Source organism: Ylistrum balloti, unplaced genomic scaffold (genome assembly GCF_031769215.1).
Source record: "Ylistrum balloti isolate Yb309-2 unplaced genomic scaffold, AGI_CSIRO_Ybal_v1 Utg370194, whole genome shotgun sequence".
Classification (NCBI taxonomy): domain Eukaryota; kingdom Metazoa; phylum Mollusca; class Bivalvia; order Pectinida; family Pectinidae; genus Ylistrum; species Ylistrum balloti.
In genome coordinates this window covers 1-16072 of record NW_026782172.1, presented here as the reverse complement: position 1 = coordinate 16072, position 16072 = coordinate 1, and the positions used below count along the sequence as shown (strand labels likewise).

The window sequence follows — 16072 nt, the reverse complement described above, 5'->3', positions numbered from 1 at the left end:
AACCATCCTGGATACTCCAGGGGTTACATTCACTTTCACTCTCTGCATCCCTGGAACCATCCTGGATACTCCAGGGGTTACATTCACTTTCACTCTCTGCATCCCTGGAACCATCCTGGATACTCCAGGGGTTACATTCACTCTCAATCTCTCCACCCCTGGAACCATCCTTGATACTCCAGGGGTTACATTCACTCTCAATCTCTCCACCCCTGGAACCATCCTGGATACTCCAGGGGTTACATTCACTCTCAATCTCTCCACCCCTGGAACCATCCTGGATACTCCAGAGGTTACATTCACTCTCTGCATCCCTGTAACCATCCTGGATACTCCAGGGGTTACATTCACTCTCTCCACCCCTGGAACCATCCTGGATACTCCAGGGGTTACATTCACTCTCTCCACCCCTGGAACCATCCTGGATACTCCAGGGGTTACATTCACTCTCAATCTCTCCACCCCTGGAACCATCCTGGATACTCCAGGGGTTACATTCACTCTCAATCTCTCCACCCCTGGAGTATTGATAATGGCTTCAAATCCACCAGAAAACATTCTGATTTCTATATTGTTAAAATTTTTGCCAGGATATTAAAAAGTTTTCCCAATGTTGTATTTACTGTGCACAAAAACAGCCCACAAGAACATTTTTGTGAAGTACCCGTTCCAATTCTGATCTTAGTGAATATCCAAAAAGTTTCACTTTCCATTTTAATACTAAGGTAAGCTTGTTCCTGTAACTTAGCACAAAGTGCCATTGGAGTCTGGTATTTAGATCATGTGTAAGTCTTTTGACTTGATGACTGACTGCACTGTGTAAATTGTATAAAAGTATCAAGTACACCTTAGAAAGTCTGTATCTGCAGACTAAATGAAAACAACCAGCATCTTTCCTGTCCAGTTTCTTAAACTCTGTTCTACATTAAAAATTTGATGATCCATCTGGTTTTAATACCAAACAATTGAATTGGATCTGTATGTCGTACCTGTAATGATCTATGCTGTATTTAGGTTTAAAGGAATCAAGTGGAGCTTGAGGAACCTTAACAGCATTGACTTTAAGTCTCTGTTCATCACGTATAATGTTCATGAAGTTGGTGTAGTCCTGGCTGTCCTCAAATACAAAGGCCTGGAAATCTTTGGCACTTATATGCATCTCAATGTACTTGGCATATGAAGCATCCTTTGGGTTAATCTGTCAAGAGGGAGAGTATGCTATTATAAATTGAAACAGAAATCTAATGTCTATTATACTGTACATACCAGGGCTTTTTCCCTGCATGATTTTGGGTTGAATATGGACCCCATAGCCCATAGCAAAGCTCCCTCACTCCCTTTGATTTAAGAAGCAAAAAAAAAAACCCAAAAAACAAAAAATAAGAGGCCCATGGGCCTTAACGGTCACCTTCGGTCAGATGACCTAAAAATCATTCCAAGCAATAAATCCCAAAATTAATTGTAGGTTTAGAATTTTTTCCCCAAAAAACTGAATGATACCACAACATGTACTTAAAAGTTAGCTCTCAGTTCAGTTGGTTATATATTTGCTTCAACAAAGTGAATCAGCTTCATTTGAGAGAATTAAAGTATTTAACAATTTTTTATTTTCTAGCATTTCCCCCCCTCCAAATTCAAAGCTATTTTCCCCGTTCACAAAGTAGCATACAGAGTATATCTACAACTAAAATTAATGAGGCTGATCTTCCATTTGTATAAACAATCCTGATTTAATCTAAGAGTGTGAAATTCCATGAAGTACTAACTGAAACCTCTTATCAGGAACCAACTGACAAGCCTGTGAAATAGTGATCTTGAATAATTGACAATAATTTAAACTCAGCTACAGAAACTGTAAAGCAGGATTTTGTTCTAAATGTGACATTCAGGATTCTGCAGACAAGTCAAATGAGAACAAATGGATGAAGGGATGCAGAGAATAAAAAACAACAAAAAACCAAAACAATGCCTACGAAAAAAAAGGATGGGGGGAGGAGGAATGATGTCCATGACAAAGTCTGAACATGTAATCATTAACTGTCGCCACTCTAACTTAACTTTCATCAAGACAAAATTACATGACCAGGTATTTAAAGTCCTTTATTCACATCCAGGTTTATTTCTTTAAGTAATATATACCTTCCACATTGCTTGTTATGATCGTGCATAAAGCTTATCCACCATTTGATCATACATAGTTAGCTCCAGACTAGTCAGTGTTACTTTGAATAAACATTTCAAGAAAATTTTCAATGACCATCCTTTGTCAGTGATCATGCACTTTTTTAAAAGTATTTTGTGTCACCAATATTTTTCCATAAAAAAATTCACTGATATTTTCCATCTAAACATCACTGATATTTTCCTATAGAAGAACAAAAATACATTTACCAGGGTAATACTTTTCTGTCAAGTCTTGGAATCAAAATATTGTCACAACAGACAAGAGGAGGCAACTCAAATGGTAAAACAAATGGCAGACAAAAAGCTTAGGTCTGTGCACATATAAAAGGTTGGAAATCTCACAGAATCTTACAGACACATCATGTTGAGGTATATGGTGCAGTAACTTACAGACACTTCATGGTAAGGTATATGGTGCAGTAACTTACAGACACTTCATGGTGAGGTATATGGTGCAGTAACTTACAGACACTTCATGGTGAGGTATATGGGTGCAGTAACTTACAGACACTTCATGGTGAGGTATATGGTGCTGTAACTTACAGACACTTCATGGTGAGGTATATGGTGCAGTAACTTACAGACACTTCATGGTGAGGTATATGGTGCAGTAACTTACGGACAACATCATGGGGAGATGTACGTTGCCCCTGAACTGGTCTTTGTTCTGTTTATACCAGACAACAGCATTGTATGTGTCTTTGTCTTTGCCCCGTAAGATCTCCATTCTCTTATTCTCTATATTCTGCATCTTTTTTAGCTCCTGTTGGCATCCTACCAGAACAAAACATGATCCATGATAAAAAAAGCCCTGAAGAATGATGTCTTTCCTTCCTCTGCTTTGATAATCTATGACATTAAAATGAACCAAAAACCCGTTTTTCTAACTGAAATAAGGTGTATTCTACATTTGTACCTTTGTCAGAATTTCCTATCACTGCAATTTCATTGAGATTGGGTTTACTTTCTAGTGATGACTGAATGAGAGTAACAATAATTACATTTGCTGTCCAGTCAACTCTAACTTCATTAATTGGTATTGTTAAAGTGAGTATCATATCAAAGGAATGATTGCCTAAAACTACTAATACAATAGATGAGACATTTACATCTAACTTCAAACACTCCACTGTCATCAACCCAAGTTAACATCATATAGGAGTTCAGAGACTACAAAACTGCTTGAGGTTGCTTGATTGACTAAAATCCAAATCACAAGTAATAGCCATCCACCCTTACCATCAATTTGTCTTTTCAGGTCTGTGATTCCACGTCGAATTCCATCACCATCCTCATTTATTTGTGTCATGCTTCTGTTTACAGCTCTCATTTCATTGGTAGTCCTTTCTAGTAATGGCTGTACAGTAACATATCAGGTTAGTCACTTCTACACTGTAAGGGTCCACAAAATATTACATCCCCCACCCCCTAATAGGATTAAAATGACCCTTTTATAACTTCACAGAAAAATGTTGGTAATTTTCAAAATATACATTGACAATTACATATTTTTTCCTTTATAATGAAAGAAAATTATTGGTTTCTCCTATCTGGTATTTATTGGAACTAGACTGTCATTGAGGGGATAACTATTTCTGATTATGGCAAATTATACCTTGTATATGGCTATTTGTTTATGTGTCAGATATATACCATTATTTTAAACTCGTCAGTGATAACTTTTCTAGTCTCTCAAAGTATTTACATCCAATGATGATGCTTTTACATACACATACAAGCACATTACAGCTAAGAAGCAAGATACCTGTAGATTTTCCTGCTCATCTGTGTTTTGATATTCTGACTGCAGTGCATCAACTTGTCGTTGTAGATCTTGTATTCTGAAGAAGAAGCAAGTTAAGTTTTTCAAGGCCTGACATGCTCACAACACCTAAAATGAAGGCTGCCAAATGGTGATGGGGCAACTCCAGAACCAGTTTTTCAGAGTTATCAGTTCTTTATACTAACCAGTTGTCATATTCATTGTGCTTCATGCAAGTCACATGTACTGGCAATGTGCTAAAATTAAGAGACGATATTTACAGTAACAGCTTGAAAATCTGTGAGAGTCATAATTATAAAACTATTCTATTCATATCATGCCAACACCCTTCTGTCATAACTACCTTCACCAATGTAGGGGTCGGCACTGACATCCAGTAATCAAAACTACAACCCTTAATATCATATTCATTATAGCAACATATTTGAAGCAACATTCTCCAACAGTATGAGGGATTTAACTGCAGAATTTTGACTAATTTTGTACAGAAATTTCATTGAAACTCAAATACAACCTGCTTGATGTGCTCTTAAATTTGTGTGGTGTAACACTCAGATGTGGGATTGCACAGCACACTGAAATATTTGTGTGCACATTTTAAGCACATTGTATATACATTTTCTGTGCACCATGTGTACACACAATACAGCATCTCATACACAACTGGGAGAGGATTGCATGTTTTATGTGGTTTGGTAGAAATGGGTAATAGATACAATGGATTGTTCATTAAACAAAAAATTTGTGTATTTATGACTGAAGGGTAACCACAAATGTATTAATGTTGATTTGTGGTTATAAAGGTAATTTTCAATTTAACAGTTATCGAAATACAACTGGACCCTGCATTAATTACTCACTCCTTCCTACCTTAGACAATTGCGAGTGATGTGGCCTTGACAACAATCATTACCTATACACAAGAATATCATGTGACAGGTGTGTACTGGCTCCAGTACATTTTCAGAATACATAAACCCTATCCCACACTATTGGCCATTTGATTATGTGTCCGATATTTTTTATTTTTTACACTCCCCTGGGTCCATCCTCTAACCTTGATCCAAAATTAATGATTTCTATCAGTATTCATACTCCCTTGGGTCCATCCTCCAACCTTGATCCAAAATTAATGATTTCTATCAGTATTCATAGTCCCCTGGGTCCACCCTCCAATCTTGATCCAAAAATAATGATTTCTATCAGTATTTACACTCCCCTGGGTCCACCCTCCAACTTTGATCCAAAATTAATGATTTATATCAGTATTCATACTCCCCTAGGTCCACCCTCCAACCTTGATCCAAAATTAATTATTTCTATCAGTATTCATACTCCCCTAGGCCCACCCTCCAACCTTGATCCAAAATTAATGATTTCTATCAGTATTCATACTCCCCTGGGTCCACCCTCCAACCTTGATCCAAAATTAATGATTTCTATCAGTATTCATAGTCCCCTGGGTCCACCCTCCAACTTTGATCCAAAATTAAGGATTTCTATCAGTATTCATACTCCCCTGGGTCCACCCTCCAACTTTGATCCAAAATTAATGATTTCTATCAGTATTCATAGTCCCCTAGGCCCACACTCCAACCTTTATCCAAAATTAAGGATTTCTATCAGTATTCAGTACTATCTACATCAATACCTTTTTCGTCTTGCATTTTCCTCTGTCTTTTTAAGGTTCAATTCATCCTGGATTTCATTATTCTAAAACAACAGAAAGTAAAATGATAGTTACCTTAACATTAACATGACACAGATTTTTAATTGTATAAAAACCAGAATGTTTTTCTAGAATTTGTCAGAACAATGAGTGTCCTTGACTTAACATCAAGGGTTTACTAAACATGTAGAATCACTAATGACTTCTGCTGTAGCATGTTTTCACCTCCCAAAATGGCAGAAAACAAAGCATTTTCCAGCTGATCCTCAAAGTCTTATTCAACAATTGATGATCCAATGTTACTTTTTGATAATTGTTACTTTTAATTTAGTCAGCTTGGAGATTGTTAGATTGGGGATGGACATTCTGTTTTTAAATTACCTGTCTTGTTTTCGTGATCCGCAGGTAATTTGTATTTGTTTTTGCAAATTTTAAGAATTTTTCATTAAAACCATAAAAATGTAATTGTTTGTTGGGAACTGACATACATTCGGAATGGTCTATGGAGCACATTCAAAACAATTAGTATAGTGTTACTTTTCAAAACTGTCCTTAAATCATTTATACTTTTATTAGCAGTACAAGGTAATTACAACCTTTCTCCAAATGATCTAACTACATGATCAATTCAAAACAGATGTTTTATACAGAACAAATAAGATCTAAATTTCCAATTCTCACCTTATCAGTGGCAGCTTCTATCTCTTTGCTATTGGCTTGGGCTTTTGTTGCAAAATCTCTCAAACTGTTGGTCTGAAATATAATTAACATTTAATGCTATAGATTCAATTATTATCATTATTAAATCATGACAACAGATTTGTAGCATGTATAAATCTTTCAGCACTTAGAAAGCATTTTATCAAACACAGGTTGTTTACACCTTCAAGTGAATACATATCTTGTCAAGCTCTAGGCGTCAGAATTTCTAATGGACTAAGACCATGACATATGTAATCTGTACAAGCTCATCACAACAGAACTTTCCACATTGATTTTTGTTGACAATCTAGCAGTTTCAACGTCGAAGACATGAGAATGCTTTTTGTCATCAGCTCCAATAAATCTACATGTTTAACACGACTGAATATAAGTCCTGGTTGTTCATGAAGAGTGACAGTCAGTGAAATCTGTATGAATGCTGTTTCAGATTATCTCTAAATCACTGACCACCCTCAATATTCCAGCTGGGCAAGTACTAAAAAAAGTTAACGTCGAGACCTGAAAACCTTGTGAAAAAATTAACTGACTTCCAGACAAGTGACCACAAACAAAAACATGAGGGATTGACAAGTTACAGCTGATGGGAATATTATGGTAAATGTCACAGGATAAAATTTCAAGCATGACGTATATGTCATGGTGCATCATTACACCCTTCACAAATAAAGCACTCCGTGGTGTTCTAACCTTTTGTTTCATTTGTCCATCGGCTCGTTCCTTCTTTAATGCAATCTCATCAAGTCTTCTCTGTAATGGCTCAAATTGGACCCTAGCTTGTTTATGTGAATCCACTTTGGTGTCTCGCTCTCTTTTCACCACATCATATAATTTTCGTTTGTCATCATATTCCTACAAGGAAAGTTATTTTTAAAGTGAGCACTGTATCTTAAGTATTGTGATACAAAATCTTTAAAAGGATTACGTTCTATACAACGATATTGAAGAAAACCAATCCCAGGTTAAAATTATAGTGACTACTTGAAACAAACCCAAGCTATATTGAATACACAATATTTTGATTCAGGTATTTTAATATTAGACTCCACTGCTCAACTTACCGCAAACTTTTTAACATGCAAATATTCGTCATTAAAAGCAATCTGTCATGAAAGTCATTTCTTATCTGCTGCTTTTCTTACCTTCGTTTTTACAGCAGCCTGTGTCTAAACATACTTTTAAACAGTGAATCTTATTCCAAGTAAGGAAAGATTTCCATATTTTTGCTTCATTTTGGAAAAGTAAACATTTTTTGGCTTGGAGAAACAACCTATTTTCATCTGCAAAACAGGCAAAATAATCCCTGCTATGTGTAACATCAAGGCCATTTGTTTAAACCTAGTTTATTATTGGCTAAGCCTATCTCCCTGCCTAAATCTGTTTCCACTGAACGCAAGTCTTCCTCAATGTTCTTTAATCTATCATAAATCTGCATGAATTTGCAAAGATATTTTATCATTATCATACAGATGTAAAAGTATGAGATCAAATTTCTTATTTTCAGTAAAACAGCAAATTATTCTACCTAGGTTATATATATATATTTATATAAAATACAACAAAATTTGCACTATATCTTTCGTACAAAAAATCCAGTCTCTGGATAAGAGAAATTGTACATCCCTTATATAGACATCATAATGTACTTGACAATAAATAGTTTCTCTGTAGTTATATAAATGATCTACAAAATAACTTCTTACTATCCATGGTCGCTTCTTTCGAAGGATTTCTACTTTTTCTAAGTGTCTTTCCCGTTCCTGGAAGTTTTTCACATCTTGTTCCAATCTGCTGTTTTTATTAATGTCTTGCTCTAATCTTTCTTCAAGATTATCAAATCCTTGTTGTAGGTTTCGACTTTGATTCCTGGCCTCTTTCAGTTTCATATGGTTTTCATACATGTCTGGAGGCCCAACCTTTAAACAACAATAAAATTCAAACCATGCCCTAATTTAAAGTTCAGTGTTTGTAACCATTGAGAATTAATGTTGCATTCGAAAAATCTTATATGTCATTTAAACTGAATTTCACTTTATTTCCTGGTATAAATGAGAAACAAAAAGAAAAAAAAATTGTGCTCAAGATGTCTTAAATCAATTTAAAGACATGAATCAAGAGATAGTTTGATCATTCAATATGTGAAACAAGTTATTATTTTCATACCTTGGATTCAATGTAAGTATATAAAGTTACTTTTAAGGAAATGGTCTCACAGTTATGACTGTTAATTGTTTCAGCATTTCTTAACTTTATATATATCCCCTTATACACATCTGAACATATAGACAAATAATTCACATTAGATTTTATCTGCTTTTAACTCACAGCCTTCTCTGTATTTTCCAGTAACTCCTCTGGAGTCATTTTCGCAAAGTCTGCAACCTTTTCCTGAGGTAAGAATTGACATAAATTCCCAACCTGAATATTCTTACTCAATACAAGCTCTTCCACCTGTAAAACAAAAGTAGCTCATTACTATCTACACAATTCATTAGTCAAAATCAGTTTACATTTCTTTGGCAAAGGTATTCTGAGAATGGCCTCTGTTTTTTTTTCTCCCACAATAAATATAAGGTCCCTTGCTTCCGTTGAGGACAACTGGAGTGATGAAGCAAGTCATAATAACTGAAAAGTGTAGCTTAACTTACTGACAATTTCTTTATAAAATATTTTACAGACAATATCCTCGCTTAGAAAATCATTTCTTGTTCACAAAGTTGTCAAGGTCCACTTTTGACAGCTGTATTTCAGTCTGTCCTATTTAGTTTGCACTATGTAGTGTCAACTGATTAGGGTTATCTACCTTATTAATGATAAGTGAATTTCACTTTCGAAAGAAAAAAAATGAAACATAATCTTATTAAAACTACCTGCCATGAAAATTAGATCTGGGCTCATCATTCTTGAGAAGTAATATTGAAAAGATTTGATTCATATTTTTGAAGGAGGTTATTCAGCTACACTTGTCACGTCCGGAAACAAGTTCCATCAACAATAATTTTATCTCTCATTAATGCTAATTTCCATATGTTTTTCAGCCATTAGTAGATGATAAGTCTCGACTTTGGGTATCATCAATTTGTATATAACATCCTTTCCCTACTACAGATGTGCTGGGATATTCTGTACTGTGATCATAGTGAAGATGTCTCATGGCTTGTAATAGATCCTTAAGTCAGCTTTGATGTGTCACTCATTAATGTTAGGGAACAAAAAAAAATATGATTTTGCTGCCTGAGGTTCTACAGGGAACTGACTGATACCAAACATCTTGTAAATAAAGAGAACATCTCACAGCTTTCAAGGGGGCACTGCGTCCATTGACACTCCACTGAGATTGATTGTTCTTTTGAATCTCTCTGACAATCACATAATTATCTCCATCAGTATTGAATCTGAAATGTCAACAATTCTAATGAGTTATATAGTAATATCATTAGAGCATTCAGTTTTGTTTCACGTACTTGTAATAGCACTGACAATACTTTGTTTTCTACACAGGTTCGGAGAATAATTTTTATCTTGCTTAACAGTTCATTTATTATTTATGCAGAAATGAGTACTAATGTGTTCGGTTCAAATCTAATACAATGGTATATGTACTAGATAATTTTCACTTTTATTCTTTTCATAAAAGTAGTAATAATGATTATAAACCAAATGACTTACAATTCAATTTCAATCCTTCCTTTCTGCTTGCCATGTTTAATAAACTCTGCTGCCTGTTGAGCCCTCCCTAAAAGTCCAATTTTACCACCAAGACCTAGACATATTGCACAAACTATGGTTGATTTTCCTGTGCCATTAGGTCCTATGATGACATTGAGGAAGGGCCCTGTAAGAAACTCTACAGAATCGTAGGTCCTGAAAAAACCCCAACAAAATTTGACATTAGACAATAAATAAGCTCATTTTAATCTATTTTATAATTAAAAGATATGAAACTTAAGTAGTTTTACACAAAAATAATCTACTTTCATTTGTATCTGTAATTTTACGATAGTTTTTTACATCATACATACACAATGTTGTCATGGATATTTTCAAAATGAAATCTGATAAAAATTCAAGTAGATATATAAATGGTAAATAAACAAGTTTTCATGCCCTGATAATTAACTTCGTTGTGAATAATTTTGTCTTGCTTGTATATGTGATATACACACAATGCTGCAAATTGAGTGTGTTTTCAGCAATTGCCAGTACAATGTTTTAGTGAGGATGACATTGAACTAATGAAAGCCAAAATGACCCATAAACTTATGTGAATGTGATGTCTATCATGGCTCAACTTTTTGAAAACTCTGTGTAAATTAATCAATTAAATCTAAAATGCCCATTTCCATTAACTTGGATCAAAATTGCGATCTAAATCTAGTATTTGAGCTGCAATGTTTGATAGGATAATGTCAGGAATGAAAACCCTGACACTGCAATGAAGTTGAACTGAATTCATGTCACATGCAAGTGTTTTTGAAGTTATTAGTAAAAAATCAGTTTAATTTCACTGCCAGATGAATGTCAGAATATAAAAATCTGACAATTTAACGATAATGAAGTCTGATTTTTTGACGTGATATATAGCGAATCATATACCTAATTCAAAAATATCTGCTGATTCAGATCACTCCAAGAAATCTTAAACGATGTAGTGAGAATCTCATATTTCTGCAAATTGGACATTTCCACAAGTCAATGGAGCTGCATATTCATGCACCTGTATACATGAACACGTGTATACTTCATTCAATGGGCATATCTGATAAAATCAGAGGTTACAACAAGACTACTGATTTTGCTAGTCATGCGATTGATTTGAATTGTGAAAGTAGAAAGGTAGCTTTTTGGCAAACAGGCATACCGTATGCTTGTATATTATAGCCATTACAGGGTTGATAGGACTTTTACCCGAATAAAAGTGCTGTGTGTCAGCGCAGTCAGACCAAGTTTAGTTACGTATGTAAAACAAATTATACAAAATCTCAGCCACACCATCTCATTCGTGCCGACCTACAAACAAGATGTTTCTCGTGATTGTACGGTAAAGCGTTTTGAAATCGCATCTCAATCGGTGGGCCTAGTTGCCAGCTTCATGCTAGCCTTGTCCTGTTTTGCCTTGTAAGATCCCTTCTTTGGTAAGAGTACCCGTATCTCTTAGATCAGAACACTTAGAATACAGATAACTATTTAGTTGTGGGTGTTATCAAAGTAAAAGTGACGATCTTACAAAATATTTTCCAATTTTATGCGAACAATGGAACCTTCCACATAATCTGAATTGTTATTTGCTGCTCTCTGTTCTCTTCTTTGATTTGCTTCCGCATGTAATGCATCAATTGGCCGTTTTCTTCTTACTGCCGCCATCATGTCAAATTCGCTTCTTCGCGCTAGAACACAACATCCGGGTATTTCTATAGTTTTTCATTATAGGCGCGGAGAAAGTCCGGAAATAGCGGTCAGACGACTGACAGGATCAGGCAGCAACGGGCAGAATCAGACATGACCAGCTCGATTTTGTTTTGATTATTGTTCATTGTTAATTTATAACATTACATGATATCAAAGTGTGGTTGAAAAACAATCAATCGAATTTGTTTAATGTTAGCAGTTATCTCAACCCACACGGACCTGACAATCGGGGTAGCTGAGATAGAAGTCCATGTGTTTCAACATTAGACATGGTATAATGATCGCATCGTATTAAACATTACAAATATTATCCTTAGATTAAGGAAGTAACTGTTGACATCATACAGACATGACTTCCCCCATAATCATCATAATCACATGATCTCCCTACAGGAAAATATTTTTGATAGTAATTCAATGTATAACACACAAGAGATGATATATGACAAACATAATTTCTAATAATTTCTCCAGTGACTGATATCACAGTGAACACGTCCTTTACATAATGTTATTTCCTTGTTGAAGAGGTGCGATAAAGTATATATCTTTTATTCATTCTAAATATCCATCCACGTAATCAGACAGATGTTTAGAGGCTGATCTGAGAATATTTGAGATATACGTTCCCCATTGTCTATAAATATTCTTCAAGTAGCAGATGGTATTATATGATTGGTCGCCGAACCCTGGTGTCCAGAGGGCACTTACAGTGTAACAACACAGCACTGACAAACAGTACTACTCACAAACATTTAGGGTAATTCTAAAACGTTAACAAATATGATACATTTCAAGTAACTTAAAGCACTTAGGTGACTTAGAATAACCGGACTGGTGTTTCTACAAAAGGTTTTCTTTGATAATAAGGTTATAAAATTACTTGGAGATTACAACTTTAAACACTTTAGTGACAGTAATAAGAAGAGAAATAGGTATGTTATTTTAATATTAAAACATTCAATAGTGTTTTCAATAAAGGTGATACTGCATTAGAGGCTTACGCTAATTAATTTCTCAGTTGTAAATGTTTCATTTCTGAATAGTAACATTCCTGCATCCCCAAACAATTGTGTTTACATGTTCATGAAAGTTCTGGGGAAGGTTTAGGGTCGCCATAGTGATCTTATTAAGAAATATTAATTTTCTTTGTTCGATTTGAAGCTGCACGTGTTTGATGCTCGTTATTTTGCCTGTTGGTTCTGCTGTTGAATACCTTGTTCTCAATTGAGAAAGTGACATTACTTATTTGGATTGACCAAGGCTTACATGACTGGTGTTGTCGATGGAGCAGAAGACGCTTACTCTTCCGGAATATTTGGTCCTTTTCTCTTAGTATTTTTCAGCGTCTCCGTGTAAATCTTTCTTTTGTTCATTATTTGTTTTGTTGGATTTGAGTTTTGATGGTAATTATGGTCATATGTTGGTATTTTCTTGTTTTTGTTTTGTTTTGCTTTTTTAGAGATGATTCAGCCGGTGAAGATTTATCGAACACATTCGTCAGTATTTTGTCACATTTCGTGACTTAGTTTATCTGTAACAGTAGTTTTATTTGGCTTTATGGTTACATCCTTCATTTCGAAGCCAGGAAATTCCGGAGTGATAGTGGACACCACAAGTAACATTAGAAATGAAACAAAGTCAATGCTGTGTTAATCTGCTTTTGTTTGGCATGATTCGATGACTCACCTTAATCGTTGTCAGTTGTTTAGGGAATTGAAACTGATTTACCTGTTTTACCAATAAGCTGATGTTTGATGTAGCATTAATAATTTCAAACTGTCACATGCCATTGCATAGTGATAAGTAATCGGTTGAATTACGCACTCTTTTCCTACAAGAGAGCTCTGGTAAGTAAGTTACGCATGATCGAACTGGTATGAACAGTTGTCAGGCAAGTTTGAGTGATAGCCATTTGGAAGTGCAAACAGCTGATTGCGGTAAGCTAAGACCTGTAATAAGCTACATAAAAATATTATGACTGAACGTAGCGGATGTGTTTTGTTAATTGATCTTCCTGTATATGTGTATGTGTACTCGGCACCGTGCGTGCACGGGTAGTGTATATACGTGTATGTATGGGGGCCGGGTAGAATGTAAACAAAAGCAGTGTTAGATTTGCTGCGTTAGGTGTTAGGCGTATGCGCTTAGATATGCTGTATGGTATAGGCTCAAGACGTTCTGGTTGACCTTAGGCCAGTGACAGTTGGTCATGTGGATACTGTGAATACCAAGATGACAGTTACCATTTGTCAGCAACTAAGTGACAACATATTCATCTGAATCTGTGTGGTTGGGACTCGAGTCTGTAGGACTCTTGTTATACTTGCATAAGAGAGACAGTTGGTAACTACCTACTAGCCTGGTCTGAGTGACCAACATTGTAATTGGTCTCCATTTGACCAACATACATCTCTCGTTGGTCTGTGTGACCAACATGCATCTCTAGTTGGTCTGTTTGACCAATATACATCACTCGTTGGTCTGTGTGACCTACATACATCTCTCGTTGGTCTGTGTGACCAACATACACCTCTCGTTGGTCTGTTTGACCAACATACATCACTCGTTGGTTTTTGTGACAAACATACATCTCTCGTAGGCCTGTGTGACAAACACATACCTTTTCTTGGCCTGTGTGAACATTAATTCGACTGGATGAGGTGAGACTGGATAAGAACATTTGTGTGTTACAGAGCCTATATGTGCAAACCATGTTGTCAGTGATGCTGCAAGATGTCCATCGGAAGCTGAAGTGACTTTCTCCACTTTAGTATCTATTTATAATTTCATTTATATATATATAAATATATATCATTACTGGTCGAGAGAGTGAGAGAGGAGAGAGAACCATCTGGTATGTAGATTTTGAATATATACATATTGTATACTGAAAATACGATGTTTTGTAAATAAACTGTACGTATATAATCGCTGGTGTGGCTTATGTTTTAAGGGGCAGATGTCAAGTAATTCAAGTCGGATCTCGTCACACAGATAACTGTGTTAAGTGCACTTTCACATTACTCACTTCTTATTATATTTCTGTATAAATGTTAGAATATCACATAGTCGAGTGAATTCTTTTCTTTACTTCCTTCCGTGAATCATGTTTTTTTCTTTCCGTTATATATTTACAATTGAAACGAACCAAACTGGATGTGTGTAATTATCAATATTTATGTATAGTGATCAGGCTGGGATAAGATTAACAAACAGATGCAAACAGAAATACTAGTTTAAAAACAAGTTTAGAAAAGAGCGTTTGAGAAATGAAATCTAGGGTACATCACCAGAGAACTGTAAAAGCTGACCGTATAAAAAATACACTATTGTTGAAGTAATGGAAACGAAGATATACTTTGAAGGCGCTAAATACTGGGGAATTCCGTTGTCAGCAACACAGAGCACTGATGACTATCTATTGACTTGATATAGGCTTTACGTATCACTTAAAACCTTGAAAATGGAACATCAGTTGGACCATCGCCATCAACAGGAGCTTCGTCATTTATGTTCTTCATGTTTCCAAATACATGCCGGGTATCATACAACAAAATGGCTTTGTAGAAAAGTGAACTAGTACATGCATATTGAAACAGATGCTCAGAAGACGAAAGAATCAAACTACGGGAAAACATTTGTAAACAAGAACGATATGTAATATCTAAAAGCCGTAACTGAGCGAAAGTCGCTTTTACTTCATTTTTTCAATAATAAAATATAACCACAATGCTGGGTGCAACTATTTATTGCAATAGGACATCATAACACAATAATACATAAACATGGCCTAAATAGGCTGAAACTATGAAAAACCCCAAGCTTTTGACAATAATCATGTAGCCATGTAATACATTGTTCATGTAGTAGCAAAAGCAAAATAGCAATAAAATAAAGCTACGTAAACAACAATGCCCCAATGACTTAAGGTCTAAAAGCAAGATATAAGCTAATGCATCCAGCCAATAAACTATTGGTGTGGGAGGGTGGGTTTTGGCAAAAGCAAATTTAAGCATGCGGCCTAGCTGCGGCCATGATGGCACTACTAAACGCTAAAAACGGATCCGGATGGGGCTCACAAAAATTCCGTAAAAATGAATTTACAAAATTCTACTTTACTTCATTTTTTCAATAATAAAATATAACCACAATGCTGGGTGCAACTATTTATTGCAACAGGACATCATAACACAATAATACATAAACATGGCCTAAATAGGCTGAAACTATGAAAAACCCCAGACCCAATGTGTGGAAATTGTGAAAAAAAAAAAAAAAAAAGAAAGAAAGAGGAAAGCAGTAGG

At 35.4% G+C, this 16072-nt stretch overlaps 1 protein-coding gene across 1 annotated transcript in view; it reads right to left on the bottom strand.

Annotated features, from left to right (window-relative positions):
* LOC132551313 (structural maintenance of chromosomes protein 5-like) overlaps positions 1-14358 on the bottom strand; it is a 29205-nt gene extending 14847 nt beyond the window's left edge. Inside the window, exons 1-13 of the mRNA XM_060215438.1 lie at positions 14124-14358; positions 11584-11743; positions 10026-10220; positions 9652-9751; positions 8682-8807; positions 8060-8272; positions 7047-7208; positions 6318-6389; positions 5619-5680; positions 3950-4025; positions 3424-3541; positions 2804-2958; positions 990-1198 (exon numbers count right to left, since the gene is read on the bottom strand). Coding sequence (XP_060071421.1) covers positions 990-1198; positions 2804-2958; positions 3424-3541; positions 3950-4025; positions 5619-5680; positions 6318-6389; positions 7047-7208; positions 8060-8272; positions 8682-8807; positions 9652-9751; positions 10026-10220; positions 11584-11743; positions 14124-14358 — 1883 coding nt within the window. The remainder of the gene's footprint in view (positions 1-989; positions 1199-2803; positions 2959-3423; positions 3542-3949; positions 4026-5618; positions 5681-6317; positions 6390-7046; positions 7209-8059; positions 8273-8681; positions 8808-9651; positions 9752-10025; positions 10221-11583; positions 11744-14123) is intronic.
* Positions 14359-16072: the final 1714 nt, after the last annotated feature.